This window comes from Neopelma chrysocephalum, unplaced genomic scaffold, assembly GCF_003984885.1.
Source record: "Neopelma chrysocephalum unplaced genomic scaffold, ASM398488v2 Primary Assembly neopelma1_296, whole genome shotgun sequence".
NCBI classification, from domain to species: domain Eukaryota; kingdom Metazoa; phylum Chordata; class Aves; order Passeriformes; family Pipridae; genus Neopelma; species Neopelma chrysocephalum.
The window spans coordinates 116,966-134,223 of record NW_020897958.1 but is presented as its reverse complement, the minus strand read 5'-3'; the positions used below and the strand labels follow the sequence as shown (position 1 = coordinate 134,223).

General features: G+C 63.3%; 1 protein-coding gene across 2 annotated transcripts in view; it reads left to right on the top strand.

Annotated features, from left to right (window-relative positions):
• Positions 1–17,258, top strand: part of LOC113978173 (dedicator of cytokinesis protein 2-like) — a 49,105-nt gene that overhangs the window by 3,542 nt on the left and 28,305 nt on the right. For both annotated transcript variants that reach the window (XM_027704902.1, XM_027704901.1), the window contains exons 9-28: positions 337–418; positions 1,343–1,478; positions 2,462–2,537; positions 2,677–2,756; positions 2,992–3,117; positions 3,204–3,328; positions 4,033–4,131; positions 4,567–4,639; positions 4,958–5,061; positions 7,251–7,440; positions 8,426–8,523; positions 8,643–8,732; positions 9,263–9,363; positions 9,606–9,740; positions 12,941–13,052; positions 13,785–13,855; positions 14,234–14,340; positions 14,516–14,643; positions 15,087–15,137; positions 16,208–16,303. In XM_027704902.1, coding sequence (XP_027560703.1) covers positions 337–418; positions 1,343–1,478; positions 2,462–2,537; positions 2,677–2,756; positions 2,992–3,117; positions 3,204–3,328; positions 4,033–4,131; positions 4,567–4,639; positions 4,958–5,061; positions 7,251–7,440; positions 8,426–8,523; positions 8,643–8,732; positions 9,263–9,363; positions 9,606–9,740; positions 12,941–13,052; positions 13,785–13,855; positions 14,234–14,340; positions 14,516–14,643; positions 15,087–15,137; positions 16,208–16,303 — 2,080 coding nt within the window. The remainder of the gene's footprint in view (positions 1–336; positions 419–1,342; positions 1,479–2,461; positions 2,538–2,676; positions 2,757–2,991; positions 3,118–3,203; positions 3,329–4,032; positions 4,132–4,566; positions 4,640–4,957; positions 5,062–7,250; positions 7,441–8,425; positions 8,524–8,642; positions 8,733–9,262; positions 9,364–9,605; positions 9,741–12,940; positions 13,053–13,784; positions 13,856–14,233; positions 14,341–14,515; positions 14,644–15,086; positions 15,138–16,207; positions 16,304–17,258) is intronic.

Here is a 17,258-nt window from a genome sequence, read left to right as displayed (position 1 = left end):
GGGGAAAGGGGCACTTTCCCTCCCAAAGGGCTTTTCCTCTGGAGTGGGATGGTTTGTTGTGGCATGCCAGCCATGCAGCCGTGTCCCACGGGAGAGCTCGTGGCTCGTCCTGCCCGCTGGTGCCCACTGGAGCAGCCTGGCTCTGCGTGAGGCGGTGGTGAGGTGACTGGTGGGCAGCAGCCCCCCACTGCTGGGGACAGCCAGGCTGGGCCAGTCCCTGTGCCGTGACCGGGGACATCGGTGGGATGAGGGGTGTGTGTTGTGGGGGCTGGCAGGGGCTCTGCTGTCCCGGTGCCCACCTCCCTGCCAGCTCCTCCCCCCTCACCTGCCCCGCAGCGAGAACTACGTGATCCGCTGGGCCAGCACCGGCGTCCCCCAGGACATCGAGCTGCTCAACAACCTCAGGGTCGTGTTCACGGTGAGCGCAGACCCCCGGGAGCTGCACTGCTGCTGCCCACCTCCCCCTCCCGCAGAGCTGCCTCCTCCCGCAGCGTTTCAGGGCCCCCAGCACCAGGCACGGTCCTCCCGTGTCCCATGAGCGGCTGAACGCCCACCGCTCCCCCTGCTCGAACAGCCCCTGCACAGACCCCAGGCCTGGCACCGGCACTCAGGTCCCCTCAGGGTCCCCTCCCGGTGCTGGGGTTCTCGGGGTGCCCCATCCCCGTCCCTCTCCGTGCCCCGTGCGGCACCCGCTGACTCAGCGCTTGGGCTGCAGCGCTGCGCTGACCCCCCGGGACAGAGCGGAGCCATCGATATGCAAAGGAGCCGGGAAAATCGGTGCTAATGAGCAGCATCAGCACTTCGGCTCTGCTCCCATCCCCCGGCGCTCGCCCACCTCCAGCTCCTGCTCTGCTCGCTGCTGGTGTCCCCGTTTGTCCCTGCGCTCTGTGGCGTGTCCCTGTCCCTTTCCCTCAGCACCACCAGAAAGTTCTGCCGCAGCGGCAGCACCCTCAGGACCCGACCCTCCCCTGGTGCCCGGAGCTGGGGTGCAAGGCCACCCCACCATCCCCACACCGTGCCAGGTTGCCCCCCTCTCACTAGGCTGCCTGGCCCAGGGTGCCCTGTGGGGCCATCATTCTCCACCAGCCCTGGCATCAGGGCTTTGGGGCTCCTGGGGGGTACAAAAGCCCCTGGGACAGTGGGGCCAAGCGCCTGACAGCCAAGCCCCTCCATGGGGCACAGTGCAGGGGGACATCCCGGGGCACTGGGAGCGGGGCCCTGCAGTGGTTCTGTGCCCACTGGTTCACCCTGCGCAGCCCTGGGCACCCCACAATCAGCTGGTGCTGGTACCGGCACGTCCCCAGCAGTGCTGCCAGGGTCACACAGCCCCTGTCCCCCCCAGGACCTGGGCAGCACGGACCTGAAGCGGGAGCGGCTGTTCCTGGTGTGCCAGATCATCCGGGTGGGGCGGATGGACCTGCGGGACACCCACAGCCGCAAGCTCAGCACGGGCCTGCGCCGGCCCTTCGGCATCTCGGGTAGGGGGGATGGTCCAGGGAGACCCCCCGGGCCACCTGTGACACCGCCCCGGCCACCCCCCTTGGCCACCAGGCCCTGTGATGTGCCCGGGCTGGTTAACCCTGCACACAGACCCCAACCCTGGGCTGCTCCCGCTGTCCCTGCACACAGACCCCAACCCACTGTGTGCCCGGAGCAGCCCTGCGGAGCCTCCCTGCCTCCACCTCCCCCCATGATCCTGCTCTGGGCATCGATCCCTGTGGATCATCGCTGGGAGATGACTGATGTCTCCTGGCTCAGGGCGTGCCAGAACCACAGTCAGGGACATCACCAGGGGAATTATGGACATGGCAGTGGGTACCACCACCCCGGGCAGAGGGACCATCCTGGTGCCCTGTCCTGCCCTGCTCCTCATCCGTGGGCAATGGAGAGGCTCTGGATACGGCTTGTTTTGGCCAAGATCTGTCCCAGAGCTCTGAGGTCACCTGCAGTGACTGGTTGGTGGCCATGCCACCCCAGAGGCCACAGAGGGGACACTGGACTGTGGTGTGAGACCCTGGTTCTGACTCTGCCCTGTGCTGGAGGTGATGCTGGTGTTGCTCAGACCCCCAGAGCATTTCCCATGCATGGGCTGTGCCAGGGTGGCAGGTCCCAGCTGGGGGTGCAGGTCCCACCTGGGGGTGCAGGTCCCAGCTGGGTTGACAGGTCCCAGCCACGTCATCAGCACGTGTGTCCCTCATGGAGCCAGGTGGGCTTTTCCCTGCCCAGAGCCCACACAGCCTGGCGGGTGCCAGAGGGGTCTCAGTGGGGCAGGAGGAGCTCCCTGTAGGGCACAGCAGGGACACTGTCGGGGGCACAGGTGATGCCATGGCTGCAAGACAGGACAAAGCTCTCCTGGGTGCTGGCCCTGGGAGGGTTTGGCATGGGAATGGGACCTGGCACGGGGCTGGGGGTGCTTGTGCCCCTGCAGCCACCCCTCAGTGCCATCTCTGTGTCACTGCAGTGATGGACATCACCGACATCACCAAGGGGACGTGTGACAGCGACGAGGACAAGCAGCACTTCATCCCTGTCCACCCGTGAGCCCCATGGCCGGGGGGGAGCGGGCAGGGGGGCAGCACTGCAGGGCCTGGCTGGCACAGGGACCCTCACTGCAAGGGGACAAGAGGTGTGAGGATCAAAGGGAAAAGGTTTTCCCTGTAAATATGGCTTTTCCAGGGTGGCTGCTGACAGTGATTTTCTCCACAACATGATCCGGAAGGCAGTGGAGGGGAAGGACATCAACCACAAGGGACAAGGTAAAGAGCCTGTGTCCCCAGTGTCTCCTGTGGTGGGGAGTGAAGTGAGACCCCTCCCCAGGCCATCCCCCTGTCCCTGCAGCTGCTGCTCGTGCTCAGGAACCCACCTGCCTGCACGTGGGGCAGCCCTCGGGCCATTTCCTGCAGGGCTGGGCACTCACCGCGGTTCCTGGCCGGCCCTGGGCCGCCCTGGCTCTTGCTGTCACCCCTTGAAAAGCTGCTGTGGTCCCCACAGGGCTCTGGGTGTCCCTGAAGATGCTGTGGGGAGACCTGGGCCAGGTGCGGAAGGACCACCCTCACCTGGTGGATCGCAGCACGGTGGTGGCTCGCAAGCTGGGCTACCCCGAGGTCATCATGCCAGGCAAGCGGGGGGCCGGGCACCACCCCGGGGGTCCCTGGGGGTCCCAGCGTGGGCTCAGGACCCGGCTGATGGGACTGTCCCCCCAGGTGACGTCAGGAACGACATCTACCTGACGCTGGTGCAGGGTGAGTTCGACAAGGGGAACAAGAAGACGCAGAAGAACGTGGAGGTGACCGTGTGTGTCTGCGACGAGGCGGGAGGTGTGGTGCAGGTATGGCAGGGGTGGGGCAGGGCCAGGGCTGTCCCCGGTGTCACCCCACCTCGGGCAGAGCCGGCAGCTCCTGTAGCACAACCAGCTGGAGGAGCCCCTGGAGCTGCTCAGAACAGAGATCTGGGAATAGAATAAAGATCTGCAAAAGTGCTGTGGAGGATAGAGAGAAAATCATCCTCCCCTGGGGACAGCCAGGACCCTTGGCCACCCCCAGTGCCCAGGCATGACACTGCAGAGCTGGGGGCTGGCAGAAGGGCAGGGGGCTCAGAGCCAGGTCATCCCGCCCTCCTTGCCTCTCCCCAGGTGTTCTCACATGAATTCTCACCTGGCCCCTGAGGAACGGGCTGGAATTGCTGTGGGCCTGGCTGGACCGGTCTGGGCGCACAGCACCCACCTCCATCTCCATCCCGATAGATGGAGGCCAAGCCCTGGCACGCCCAGGGGGTCACGGTCCCTTTGGGAGTGGCACTAGGCCTGGTGGAAGTGGAGGGGATGGGGACACGGACACCTTTGGCTGCCCCTCCCGCCTGGTGGGGAAGGGACAGCTGGAAAGACATTCCAGGGACAGCTGGGTTGTGGTAAAGGGGCCCCGTGCCAGGAGGTGTGGGCAGGGGGTCTCGGGGGCGGTCCGGGTTGGCAGGGGGTGGGAATCCTTCCTCCCTGCAAGCCTGTTTGGGCTGACCCCGAGTCGTTTCCTCCGGCAGAACGTGATCCAGGCGGGAGCAGGGGACAGCCCCACCAGCCACTACCGCTCCGTCGTCTACTACCAGCAGCGGCACCAGCGCTGGATGGAGACTCTGAAGGTCTGGGGAGCCCCAGGGGATGGGGCCCGGGGTGGGATGGGCCTGCAGCCCCCCCAGGCTGTGGCCTCGCTCCTCCTGCCCCGCAGAATCCCACTGCTGCAGGGGGGCCCTGTCCGGGCTGGCTCCTTGGAGGCAGCCCTTGGTCCCCAGGTCAGGGAGAATGGAGGTGCTGATGGTGCCATGGCACGACTCCTGGGTGGAGACCCAGAGTGACCAGCAGTGCTGAGTGGGGAGTCCTGAGTATGGGCACGACCAGCCCTGCCCAGCCCCCAGTGCCCCCAGCTCGGCCTCATTGGTTTATTGGGAAGGACGTGGGGCTGGTTTGCAGCAGTGGACAATCCAGCACAGCCCTTGCCCGGGCACAGAGGGGCATTGCCTGGCTGCGGGCTCAGCCTGTGGCCCCCTGCCCTCAGCTGGGCACACATTCCCCCTCAGATCGCTGTTCCCATCGAGGATGTCCACAGGACCCACCTGAGGTTCACCTTCCGCCACCGCTCCTCCAGCGACTGTGAGTGTCCCTTGCTCCAGGCCTTCCTCCATGGACATTCCCAGGGGGCTGCAGGGGGAGTGGGCTGGGACAGGAGGGTCCCATGGGCCATCCTTGCCTTGTACCACAGGGGCCTCCGAAATTCACCCAGGTGACAGGAAGCCGTCACCCAGCCCTGCCTGCCCCAGCCCTGCCTACCCCAACCCTACCTGCCCCCTCCCCGGGTGTCTCTGGCTGCCGGGAGGGCAGGACCCCCCTCAGCACTGCCTTTCCCTACCCGGGGTGTGTCCCTGGTCCCCTGTGACCCCCCCTCAGCTCGGCCCTGTGTGTCCCCCCCAGCCAAGGACCGGAGCGAGCGCATTTTCTCCATGGCCTTTGTGAGGCTGATGCGCCCCGACGGCACCACCCTGCGGGACGGGGAGCACGACCTGGTGCTCTACAAGGTACGGGGGGGGGCCACAGAGCCCCTGGAACGGGGGGGCTGCGGGACGGCAGCGCTCCTGGGGCCAGGGTCCCCATCCCTGCCCCTGCCCACGCCGCCCTGACGGGTGGCACGCATCCAAAGTCCCCGAGGGGTTCCAGTGCCCCCCTCCCTCCCTCCCTCCCTCCTTCCTCGTCCTCGCTGTCCTTGGCGGCGGGGGCTCCCTGCGCGCCGTGTCTCCAATCCCTGTGCTGCTCCCTCGGAATGACGAGTTTTGTTTGGGAAAAGGTGATTTGAATGTTTGTGACGGGGAGGGAACGTCCCCGTGGTGTGGCTGCGCTTCACCTGATTTCACCAGCCCTGGCTCTGCACTCGTTTGCTCCGGGAGAGCAGAGGGAGAGCGTGGGGAGGGAAAGTCACTGTTCATTTGGGAAAAACGCAGTCGGCTCCGATGTGAGGGGACCCAGAAGGCGCTGCCCCCCTTGCCTGGTGTCCCCTCCCTGGACTGGGGCCGGCTGTGTCCAGGGGAGTGGGAGGCATAAGCCGGACCCTGCTGCCTGGGGGAGCTCAGGGCTCTTACCCAGCACTGCTTTGGGGTCTCTCCCTGGCCATGGGGCTCCGATGTCCCTGGGGGATAACCTGACCCCCCCACCCCTGGGCTGCTGCACTGGAGTCCTCCCTGATTTTGACAACGTGCCCATGTTTTCTCCAGGCAGAGCCATGTCCCTCCCCAGGTCCTGCATCTCTTTGGGATGAGCTGATCTCCTTCCACCTGCTGTGGCAGCTGGGGACAGGGACAGACCATGCTGTTCCTCCCCAAGGCTCCTGCACATTTGAAATCGTTATTGTGTCCCTCCTCCCAGCTTTTTTTTTGGGCAAGAGACCCAAATTCTTTAACCTCTGCTGTGGCCTGCAGCACTGGCTCTGCTCCCTGGCTCTCCAGGGACTGTCCCCTCTGCAGCAGAGCACTGGGCACCTTCAGGACCTGCCAGTGCTGGCTGTGGCAGCAAGATCAAACCCTGCACACCCCTCTCCTGGGAGACCAAGCCCCCCCATCTTCCCCCTGGGTCCCTGTTCCCCTCAGAGGGCTGTGGCTGCCCTCCCTGAACCACCACATCCTGCCCCACTCCGTGCTCTCCCCGGCTGACTCCAGCTCTTCCCAGGAGACACCGGGGCTGGATTCTGGGAGTCAGAAGCTATTTCATCTTTTTATCTCTGTTTGCCAGAGGAATGTGAGTGACAGGCTTTTAGCTGGGCTTTTAGCTGCTCAGACCTCTTGATCTGCGGCTGGTCTGAACTCCAGCTAGTTTTCCCTGGAAGGAACGCTGGGCTCCCGCACGTTGGCTGCTCACTGTGGGTGTGTTGGAGGGGGAAAGCCAACAGCAAACAGCTCTTCCACCTTCATCTGACCTTCAGCAGGAGGGGTTTCACCCTGTGAGGCAGCAGGCAGGGGAGGATGGATGTTGTGCTGCCACATGTGAGCTGCAGCCCATCACTGCACCTCTGGCCAGCTCTGGGCATCCCCCACGTCCCAGGGCGGCCAAAGAGCAGGGAAGGGTCGTTCAGAGTCACCCCAGTGAGTCCTTCTGGACATAACATCAGTTATATTTCCAGCTTAGAGCAGGGGACTCAGAAACAGGCTGGTTTGTGGCTGTGAAGGCCCCAAGGTGCTCACGCAGGTGGGAGACGTTGGACTGGTGATGGTGATACCGTGGGACCTGCTGTGGGATGCCTGGGGGGTGTCCTGCTCTGTGTCAGTGTTTGGACATGTGTCAGTGTCCTGATGTCCTGATCTGTGTCATTGTTCTGATCTGTGTCATTGTCCTGATCTGTGTCAGTGTCCTGTGTCCTGCTCCATGCTGGTTTCCCACCCTGTGTCGGTGTCCTGCTGCGTGTCCATCCCCAAAGCAGTGCTCAGGTGTGTTTCATTCCCAGGTTCAGACTTCTCTTCTGTGTCACCAGCCTCCCCCCACACTTCTGCTGCCTGTTCTCGTGTCCTCCTGCGTGGCCCGGGCCGGGATTTGGTGTCTCTCCAAGCCAATTCTCCCAGCTGAGCAGGGTCCCCGCAGAGCCCCTCTGGGAGCAGCTTTGTGGGATGCTCTGTTGAAATCAATGTTGGGGAGCCAGTTACTCCCAGGAGCCGTCATTCCCCCCAAGGAGCAGGAAGCTCCCGGGCTGTGCTCCCCAGGGTGACTCTGCCGTGCCTCGCAGGGTGACAGCAGGAAGCTGGAGGATGCCAGCGCGTACCTGTCCCTGCCCTCCGAGCGGAACCTGTCGGAGCCGAAGCTCCTCTCTGGCTCCTCCTTCCGTGTGAGCGGGGCCCCGTCGGGGTTAACCGTGTCAGCCCGGGACAGCTTCCAAATCTCCACACTCGTCTGCTCCACGAAGCTGACCCAGAACGGTGAGTCCTGGCTCCCCGTGGTGGGGGTGGCAGGGCTGTGCCCCCTCTCAGGTGGTGTTCCCACCTGCTGGACCATTCTTCTCCCAGCATTTGGCTCTCCAGTGTGCGTTGCACCAGCACAGTGTGCTGAAAACACCAAAACCACCGGGAGAGTGGGAACAGGGAGCACTCAGCTGCTGTTTGGACACAGTCAGAATGGCCAGGGCTGCTTCCAAGGGGAGAGGAGCAGCAGTGAGCAGAATTCCCACCTGAATATCACTGTTGGAGCCTTCATGACCTTCCTTTGAAATTGATGTGGGAATTGGGGCTCAGTGGCTTAAACCCCCTTTCTGGGTTAGCCCGGGGGAGTTTCCAGACCAGGGCTGCTCTGCACAGGCCAAGGCAGCCAGGAGTGTTTGTGCCCCCCTGGCACAGGCATCTCCCCTTGGCAGAGACTCGTGCCCCCTTGCTCAGGGGTCCAGTCCTTCCTGCTGCGAGGCTGGAGGGTGGGAATGGCTCATCCCGCTCAGGCTGAAGTGCAGTGACACAAGGGCCTGGCTGTAGGGGACTCGAGGCACATGGTGACAAGTGTCTGCAGGGCCGGGTCACTGCGGGGATGACTCGAGGCACAGAGCACAGGGTGACACGTGTCTGCAGGGCCGGGTCACCGCGGGTCAGCGCAGGGGGCTGGAGGCCAAGGCGGCTCCATCAATTCCCTTCCTGCAGCACAATTTCGGCTCCCACAGCCACGACCTGTTTAGCTGAGTTTGTGCTTTCCAGGCTCTGGCGTCGGGAGCTTTCAGCGCTGAGCAGTGGCTGTGGGGGGAGACTGGGAGGTTCCAGCTGCTCCTGGCGGGATTGTGGCTGTCCTGGGGAGCGAGGGTGGGACAGGGAACTGGGGGTCACTGAGGCTGGGATCTGTTAGTGGAGGTGGGATGGGGAGCTGGGGGTCGGTAACGTTGGGGTCTGTCGGTCTGTCAGTGACTGTCCCCTTCCCCCTGCCCAGTGAACCTGCTGGGGCTGCTGAAGTGGCGCTCCAAGCCCAGCCTGCTCCGAGGGAACCTCCAGAAGCTGATGAACGTGGATGGAGGGGAGGTCATCAAGGTACAGCCAGGACCTGCCCCCCACCTCCTGTCCTGCTCCTGCAGCCCCCACGCCCAGAGCAGGTCCGGTGCCACGCTGGGGGCAGCGCTCAAACCCTCATGGCCCTCTTGTCCCCCCAGTTCCTCCAGGACACACTGGATGCCCTGTTCTCCATCATGATGGAGCACTCGGACACAGATATCTATGACACACTTGTCTTTGATGCCCTGGTGAGTCCCACGGTGCAGAATGTGGGTCTGAGCCCCCACCAGTGCAGGGGTGGGACTGGAGCAATGGGGCTCACTGGTCTGACCAGACCAGCCGTGCTCTGAGCCCTGTGGTGCCTCAGGTTGTTGTCCCACCAACCTGGCACGGGGCAGGGCTGTGGCTGTGGGGGACGTTGTCCCTCCAGGGGACAATCCCAGCAGGATTCGAGGGCATTTCTCCTACACCAAGGCAAGAGTGACCCTGGTGAGGGGACCAGGGAAGGGTGGGGGTCAGGGTGGCTGTTGTGGGACACCCGGGGTTGGTGGTGCTGCAAGTTCTGGCCATGAAGGATCCCTGTGGCCACCTGGGCTTGGGGCCTATGGTGGGCTTTCCACCTCGGGGGTCTGTCTATCCTAACAGGCTGGGCAGGCGTGCAGGGGACTCTGGTGGCCCCAGCAGCTCCCACGAGGGGTCGATGCCACTTTGGCACCCAGGGCTGTCTCCAGGCATCCCACTGCCCACGCCCAGCTGTGCCTCTGCTGGCTGCCCCCAGGTTTTCATCGTGGGGCTGGTGGCTGACAGGAAGTTCCAGCACTTCAACACGGTCCTGGAGGCCTATATCTGCCAGCACTTCAGTGCCACACTCGCCTACAAGTGCGTTCCTGGGGGCCACGGCACAGGGAGGGATGGGGAGGGGGAAAGGGCTGGGACAGCTGGAATTGGGGGTGGGTGGGCAGGGCTTGGACAGCTGGCACGGGGAGGGATGGGACAGTGGGTACAGGGAGGGATGGTGCTGGAATGCTGGAAGCACCAGTGGGAGCTGAGGCACGGCTCAGCCGAGGCCATGGAAGCTGCGGGTCCCTGGCACACACATCCCATCCCATCCCATCCCGCAGGAAGCTGCTGTCGGTGCTCACTCAGTACGTGGAGCAGGCGGGCCAGGGGCAGCCCTGTGAGCCCCTCCCGCGCACCTTCAAGGCCCTGGAGTACATCTTCAAGTTCATTGTCCGCTCCCGCCACCTCTTTGCCCAGTAAGTGCTGGCGATGGCTCCCAGTGCTCCCAGTGCTCCCAGTGCTCCCAGTGCCGTGCCCCGCTGGAGCCTGGTCCCTGGCCGTGGGGTCTGCGGGAGGGAGGGAAGGAAGGGGGTCCCTGTGCTGCAGGAAGGGTGTCGGTGCTGTCAGTCCCAGGGTTGTGGCACTGGCACCTTGACCCCCCTGGTGCTGCTGCTTTGGCACCCGGGGTGGCAGCCACTGATCCCAGCACACTGCTGCCATGCTGCCGTGTTGGCTGGTCCCCAGCCACGCTCCTCTATCACTGTGAATCCTCTCCCTGAAGATTCTGGCCATTTTCAGCTCCATCCCATCCTCTGGCTGCTGCTGGAGTGGTGGTGGTCTGGCGTGGGGGTGGGCAGTGCCATCCATCTCAGGGCAGGAGAGATCAATCCACTCTCTGGGAATCCCAAATGCCCTCTGTGCCCTGCAGTGACTCTGGGGGGGTTTCCAATGAGCTCTTGGAATCCTCCCACGATGGAGACAGCAAAATGTCCCGGGCAGTCCTGTGCCCCTGAACAGCCAGCACTGCACCGGCAACGTTAGTGGGAGGTGTCCCTGCCCATAGCAGGAGGCTGAAACTGGATGGTCTGTGAAGCCCTTTCTCACCCAAACCCTCCTGTGATGAGCAGTGCAAGGGGCTGGGAGCCTCAATGGCTGCTGAGGACAAGCTCAAAGCCCCCTCTCCCATCACCTCCAGAGTCTGTGTAGGACCTGGTTTCACTTGTTGCCCGTGGGCACAGGGTTCACATCCCACTCTGCACGATGGGACAAACAACCCTCCTCCGGACGGGCGTGGGAGAGGAGGAAAACAGAACATGAGCACCAGTGTTACCAGAAAAAGCCAGTGACGTTCCTCTTTCGTTCCACGTACACGGCACCGAAAGCCGAAGTGTCCCGAGGGAACAACAGGCACTGCGGGGACCCCCCACACAACGGGAGGGCCCCCTGCCCTTGGTGGGCATGGGCTGGCACCCAGAGCAGCAGGATCACCCCACGTGCAGGGGCCGCAGTCGGCAGGTTGCTGTGTTCAGGGGAGCAGGGGCTCTGCGTCCTCTGCCCCAAACCCGGGATGTGTCGGGGTCCCCGATGGTGCCCTGAACCCCACTGCAGTGAGGAGCTGTGTCAGGATCCCTGATGGTGCTCTGAACCCCACTGCAGTGAGGAGCTGTGTCAGGATCCCCGATAATGCTCTGAACCCCCCTGGCAGTGAGGAGCCGTGTCGGGGTCCCGGCACCCCAGGAACCCTCACACCTCCCTTTGCCCCGCTCTGCCCTCACCGTGTGAGCTGCCTTGAGCCCTGCCCGTCCTCTCCACTTCCCCTGCCTGCCCTTCCCAGGGCGCCATCCATGGCTCCAGGGCTCCGGGGTGCTCCAGCATCGCACCCAGCACCTGCCTTTCCCTCCTGTGTGAGGACACAGAGCAGATTCCTGGCTCACCAAGCTCCTGGCACAGGAAATTAATTACGTGGTGCATTTGCAAACAGCCCCGGGAATGAGTTTGCCTGGAACAGAAACATCCCTGAGGACATTTAGCCATTTTATTCAGTTTCCCTTTATCTCAGCGATCTCAACACGCACTAACACGGGGTTCTCAGATCCTCTAAGTGCTCTGAACGTGCTGCAATTTGTACAGTCTGTAATGGACAGGAATTGGGTTGTAATTAGAGTCAGTCGCTGCAGATTGCCGGGTCTGGGATTGCGTGTGCTGCCACTGGAGCTGGATGAGCAGGGCCAATAGCTCCTGTGAGGAGCCCAGGGTGCTGTGAGGATGATTTAGGGCCCCATCCTCCACCTTGGGACACTCCATGTCCCCTCAGGTCCCCCCAGCACCCGTGTGGAGGGCGCTGTGGGCAGTGGGGTGGGTGACGGCGCTGTCGTGACGTGGTCTCCCGCTTGCTGCTTCCTCCCTGCTGGTTCCTCCGGCTGCTTCTGCTTTTGGGCCGCCACCGAGGGCAGCAGAGCTTCTCCTGCACAGCACTTGCCATCCCTGCAGGGCTCCTGCTGCTCTGCTGTCAGCAGGGTGAGCTGGTGTCACCCCTCCACAGCCACCTGCAGCTCCGCAGCTCGGGGTCCCCTCGCCCGGCCTCGCACAGCCCCTGGTTCCTGCAGCCAGACCCCACCTCCAGCAGCGCTCATGGGCTCTGCCAGTCCCTCTCCTGCCCCCCAGTGCCCCTGGAAGGACCGGCCCCTTGCCCCAGCTCCCAGCCAGTCACTGGTGCAGCCAGACACCCCACAGCCGCTGAGTGTCCCCCCAGACCTCTCCCACGGGGACACTGCTGGGGTCTCCAAAGGTCATCACAACTGCTGTGCTCTCACTGTGACCTGGGCTGGGGGGGTTCCTGGGCAGGACATCCCTTCCCAGGAACCAGGACATCCCTTCCCAGGAACCTCCCTGACCCTTCCTGAGTGAATCGTGGTCAGCGTGGATTTGTTGCAGTAAATCTGTGCGGATTTTGAGGCCAGACTGGACAGGGCTTGGATCAGCCTGGTCTGGTGGAAGGTGTCCCTGCCCATGGCAGGGGGTGGGACTGGATGGGTTTTGAGGTCCCTTCCAACACAAACTATTCCATAATTCCAGGATTTCCTTACATGGCTGGTGGCTGGATAATTACTCCTACCACATGGCTGACTGTGCTTGGTGTCAGTGGTGGGGGAATTACCTCAAACACAGCCTGTTGCAGTGATTTAATTCCTATGATCACACCTCTGCTTTGCAGTTTTCCTGCAGTTTCGCACATTCCACAGCTGAATTCCCCCCATTTGGTTTGCTCTGGTCCTGCAGGTCATGGAGGGCAGGGCCGGAGGGCTCAGGAGGGTCCTGCTCAAGTGGGACAGTGCCAACCTTCTCCGGGAGGGATTTGGGGTGTGAAATCACAGAAATTAGGCTTGTTAAAAAAATGAAGTGTCCGTGTGAGTGGGTCTGAGGCCGTACTGGGGCAGTGGCTGTGCCAGGACTGTGGCCACCAGGGCTGTGGCTGTGCCGGGGCAGTGACGGTGCCAACACGGTGGCTGTGCCAGGGCTCACCACAAGATCCAGCCGTAGCAAATGTCCATGGAAGAGTGCGGATAACTGGGATGGCAGGTGACCCCCAGCAGAGGCAGGTGGTGCTGGGGAAGGCGTGGGATGGTGGCAGCAGGGTGGCAGTGCGGTGACAGCACAGTGACTCTGCCCATTGCAGGCTCTACGGGGGGAAGGAGGTGGCCCAGTTCCAGCGCTCCTTACAGCGCTTCTTCCTCGCCCTGAACCAGCTCATGGAGTCCCCACTGGAGGGTCCCACGCTGCTCTCCCAGGTACAGTGTTGGGAGGGGCTGGCAGGGCTCAGCTCTGCTGTGTGGGGGGATGGAGGGTGCCCGGGCTGGGTGCTGTCTGTGCCCATGGCAGGGTGACACTGGCTGTGCCCATGGCAGGGTGACGCTGGCTGTGCCCATGCCAGGTTGACACTGGCTGGGAAGGGGGTCTGGGGAGGGCTCCCGGGGTTTATCCCCATCCCGGAGCTGGTCTGGCCCTGTTCCCTGCAGCCAGGACGAGGCTGGCACGTGGGGCTGGAGGGAGCAGAGCTGGTGTGGGCGATGGGTCTGGGGTGCTGTGACAGCAGCAGTGGGACCACGCTCTGCACCCGTGGTCTCCCAGCTGAGAGAGGCTCTGCAGGGTGAGGACGTGTGGTGGCCCTGGGACAGCTCCTGTGCCTAACTATGTCATGACATTCTTGGATATTCCCATATAAACTGATCTAACTGGAAAAAAAAGGAGTTTGAAGGCCAACAGGACAGTCACCCCCATGGAGCGGAGGGGCTCCTTATCCCCTCTCCCATCTGAGCACGGATCGATACCCCGATCCTGTAGACTCACAGGATCAGGGAATGGTTTGGGTTGGAAGGGACTTTAAGGCCGTTTTGTTCCATCCCTGCCTGAAGCCCTGTGGCCGCAGCCCCTCAGCACATGGGGAGTGGGGCCGTGGGTGCCCTGCCCATGTCTCCTCTCGGTGCCGGGTCAGCGCCGGCAGCTCTCGGGTCTCTCTGCAGGGAGCAGCCCTCAAGTACCTGCCCTCCATTCTCGAGGACGTGTTTGGGATCTTTGACTCCTCTGCACTGGGGTAGGGTCCCTGTCCCTGTCCTGTCCCCCCCATTCCCAGCCCTGTATCATGCTCAGCACCCGCCACAGCCACCTCTGTCCCTGTGTCTGACCCAGAGCTGAATGGGGGGAAGTGGAGGGCTCTGGGTCTCCTGATGCCCTTCCCAGTGCAACAACGGGAGGGGTTTGCTCGGTTTTAGCAGCTGCCTGTGCTGGGGCAGGGGCTGAGCCCCATCTGGGTGTGTTTTGGGAATTACGGTGGGGTTTGTATGCTGGGTGCCTGCACTGTCTGTGGCTGCCCTCTGGGACCATCCTGCCCCATCGAGGGGCTCCCCCTGCCCAGCAGCCCCATCCTGAGCAGAACCCGGGGGTCCGGGGTTAACCCCTCTCCCAACGGCAGGGCCGTGCTGCGGGACTTCGTGGGGAACCTGTCACCCCAGCGCCTGCTGAAGCAGAAGTTGCAGTCCCTGACCCACATCGCCAGCAGCAGAGCCTTCCAGTCCCACGGTGAGAGGCGGCACGGGGGGTCCTGGTGGCACAGCCCTTGCTGAGCTCACCTGGGGGCTACGGCACAGCATGGGGACAATTCCCTGCGCAGGGACACCTCCTCTGCCCCATGCCTATGGGGTCTCCACAGAGGGGGGGCAATTGCCTCATCTTTGTGCCCCCCTCTCCCCCTCAGAGTGCCGGGAGCTGGTGCTGCAGGCGGCCCTGCCCATCCTGCGGGAGCTGATTCAGGCAGGTGAGGAGGAGGAGGCCTGCATCGAGCTGCTCAGCAGCATCCTGGAGGTGCTGTACCAGGCCCAGAAGGTAACCCAGGAATTATCTGGCCAGTGGCCTGACCAAATCCCTCTGAGTGGGGTTAAGCACAAATTCCTGGCCACGATATGGTTGGAGCTGACCGTAGTCATACAGGGGACTGTGGGTGCCGCCATCCCAGCAGGGACCTGCCCAGGGTAGGGCAAAAACCTGCTGGTTTCCACCTCAGCGAGTCTCTAGTGGGTTCCCCTCCATTCCCATGAGTCAGGAAGGGGCTTCCAAGCTCAGGGACGGCACTGACCTGAGGGTGGGGGGACATTGCTGGCTCTGCAGAGCTGGGAGGAAGGCAAGGGCAGGGGGGAAGGTGAGGCCAGGGAGGAGGAAGAAGATGTGGGTGCCTGCTCACCCAAATGTGGCCCGTCCAGGGTGGGCTGGGCGGGCCGGGGCCATCCCTGCAGGGTCTCAGTCCCGCTCCCGGGGTGCTGTGATTGCAGAGCGCGGAGGAGCTGCGAGCACGGGACAGGGACCGCGGGGACCTGGAGCTGGTGAGTGTCCCTCCAGCAGCCTCAGCGTGTGGTGCATGGCAGGAAGGGTCCAGGTGACCCTGAGCCTTTGGGAAGGGCTTGTCTGCGTCTGGCTGTGGTGACAAACCCTGCGTGGTCACCCGAGTCCCCCCTGGGTGGGGAATGTCTCTGCATGCCCAGATTTTGGCAGCTGCCCCCCTCTCCCTGTGCTTCCTGGGGCTGCCGTCCATCCCCGCCTTCCCGCAGCCACATCGGCCATGTCCCTGCCCCTGGTGAGCCCATCGTTGTCCCTCCCTGCCAGCCCAGCCCTCCCACAGCCGGGTCGGGTGGTGGGACATCGTGTGGCTACTGCTGGCAGTGCCATTCCCAGCACTTTGGGATCGTGCAGGGCTCGGTGCTTGCAGGACCCTTCCTCTGTTCCTGTCCTTCCTGGCTGCTCTGTGCTCTGGAGTCCCTTTCAGGGACCCCTGGGAGATCACACAGATCTCACCCCTGAAGCGCAGTGACTGGCACAGTGGGAACTGAGGTGAACATCTGCACCGTGTCCTGGGAGGGCGTGGTGGCCGTTTGACCCCCAGGGCACCGGGAAGCCAAGGAGCAGGAGGGAAAGCTCAGAAATTGTGGTGAAATGTCTCATTTTGGGCTTAATGTTCAAATCTAAAATAGCCTTTATGAAGAGGGTGGTGGGACTCTCTCAGGGGAGGATTCTGCACTTGCTTCAACCCCACGTGAGCTGAACCCACCTTTGCCTGCTCAGTGCCAGTGCGGCCATCCCTGTGACTCCCAGCTGTCCCCAGCTGTTCCCGTTGTCCCCAGCCAGGCGGCCACTTTGCCAGGAGGTGTGTGGGGCTGAGCTGCACAGAGATCCCGAGTCCCGTGTTCACACCAGAGCACAGTGCTGTGCTCTGACTCTGGCCCCGGATCAGGGCCCATTCCCATCTTGCCACCCTGATGCCACCAGCCTTTGCATGGGGATCAAAGGCTGGTGCTGTGCCATGCTGTGCCCCACAGCTGGGATGTGCCCCACAGCTGGGATGTGCCCCACAGCTGGGACATGCCCTGGCATGGCCCTGACACCTCTTACCTTGCAGGCGCGGGTGAAGAAGCACATCCAGGTGATCCTGGAGCGGCTGCTGCACACAGTCACTCGCAGGGTGATCGTCCTGGACCGGGAGAACCCGCTGAGGGTGAGTCCCACTGCGCCGTGGCCACACCACTTCCCTTGGGGCCGTGTGGGAGGGAACGAGGTGTTGCTGGTTTGGGGATCTGGGTGCGGGTGACCGGCGCTGCTCCTTGCTGGCTCTGCCAGTGGTACCCGGTGGGATGGGGCTGGATGCCAGGGATGTGCCTGGCTCTGCCAGTGGTACCCGGTGGGATGGGGCTGGATGCCAGGGATGTCCCCAGTGGAATGCAGGGGAAAGCAGGAGCCGTGCTGGGAGCAGGGCTGGAGCAGGGTGTGTTGGGCTGGGGCTGGATGTATGGGGCTGTACCACAGTGGGATAAAGGAGGAAGCTGTGACGGAAGCAGGGCTGGAGCAGCAGAGGCATTGGGAAGAGGGGTCAGGGGTCAGAGGTGCAGGAAGCCCGTTTTGGAAGCAATGAGGGGTTTGGGCTGCGTTCTCTGGAAAACAAGCAACTGGAGCTGGTGAACCATCACTGTTTTACACACCAAGAACCTGTGTGAGGAACGTGCTGGGACACATGGGAGGGGAAGCGGGTCAGAGCACATGGAGCAGCTGCACCGGGAGCGATGGGAGGGAGAGGACAGCGCCGGGGCCAGTGGGGGCTCAGGAGCTCTGATGGAGACAGACCCAGGCACTGTGCTGGGTCACAGGGTGTGTGAAGAGCCTGTGTTTTGGGAGCCCAGAGAAGGGAATTGCCATGCTGTGCCGTGCCACGCTGTGCCGTGCCAGGGGAGGTGTGGGCATCCAGAGCGGCAGCTCTGCCACCGGGGCTGTGCCGTGCTGTACCCAGGCCTCGGCACCGGGGTGTGCTGCAGCCGTGACTCAGGCAGGAGGCACACACAGGGTCGCACTGGCTTCCCCCCTGCTTGTCACCCTCGCTCCCGGGCTGTGTGACTCGAGGCCTGGGGCAGCCAGAGCCCAAAGTGCCGTGGGGGCTGTGCCGAGCAGTGATGGGGTGA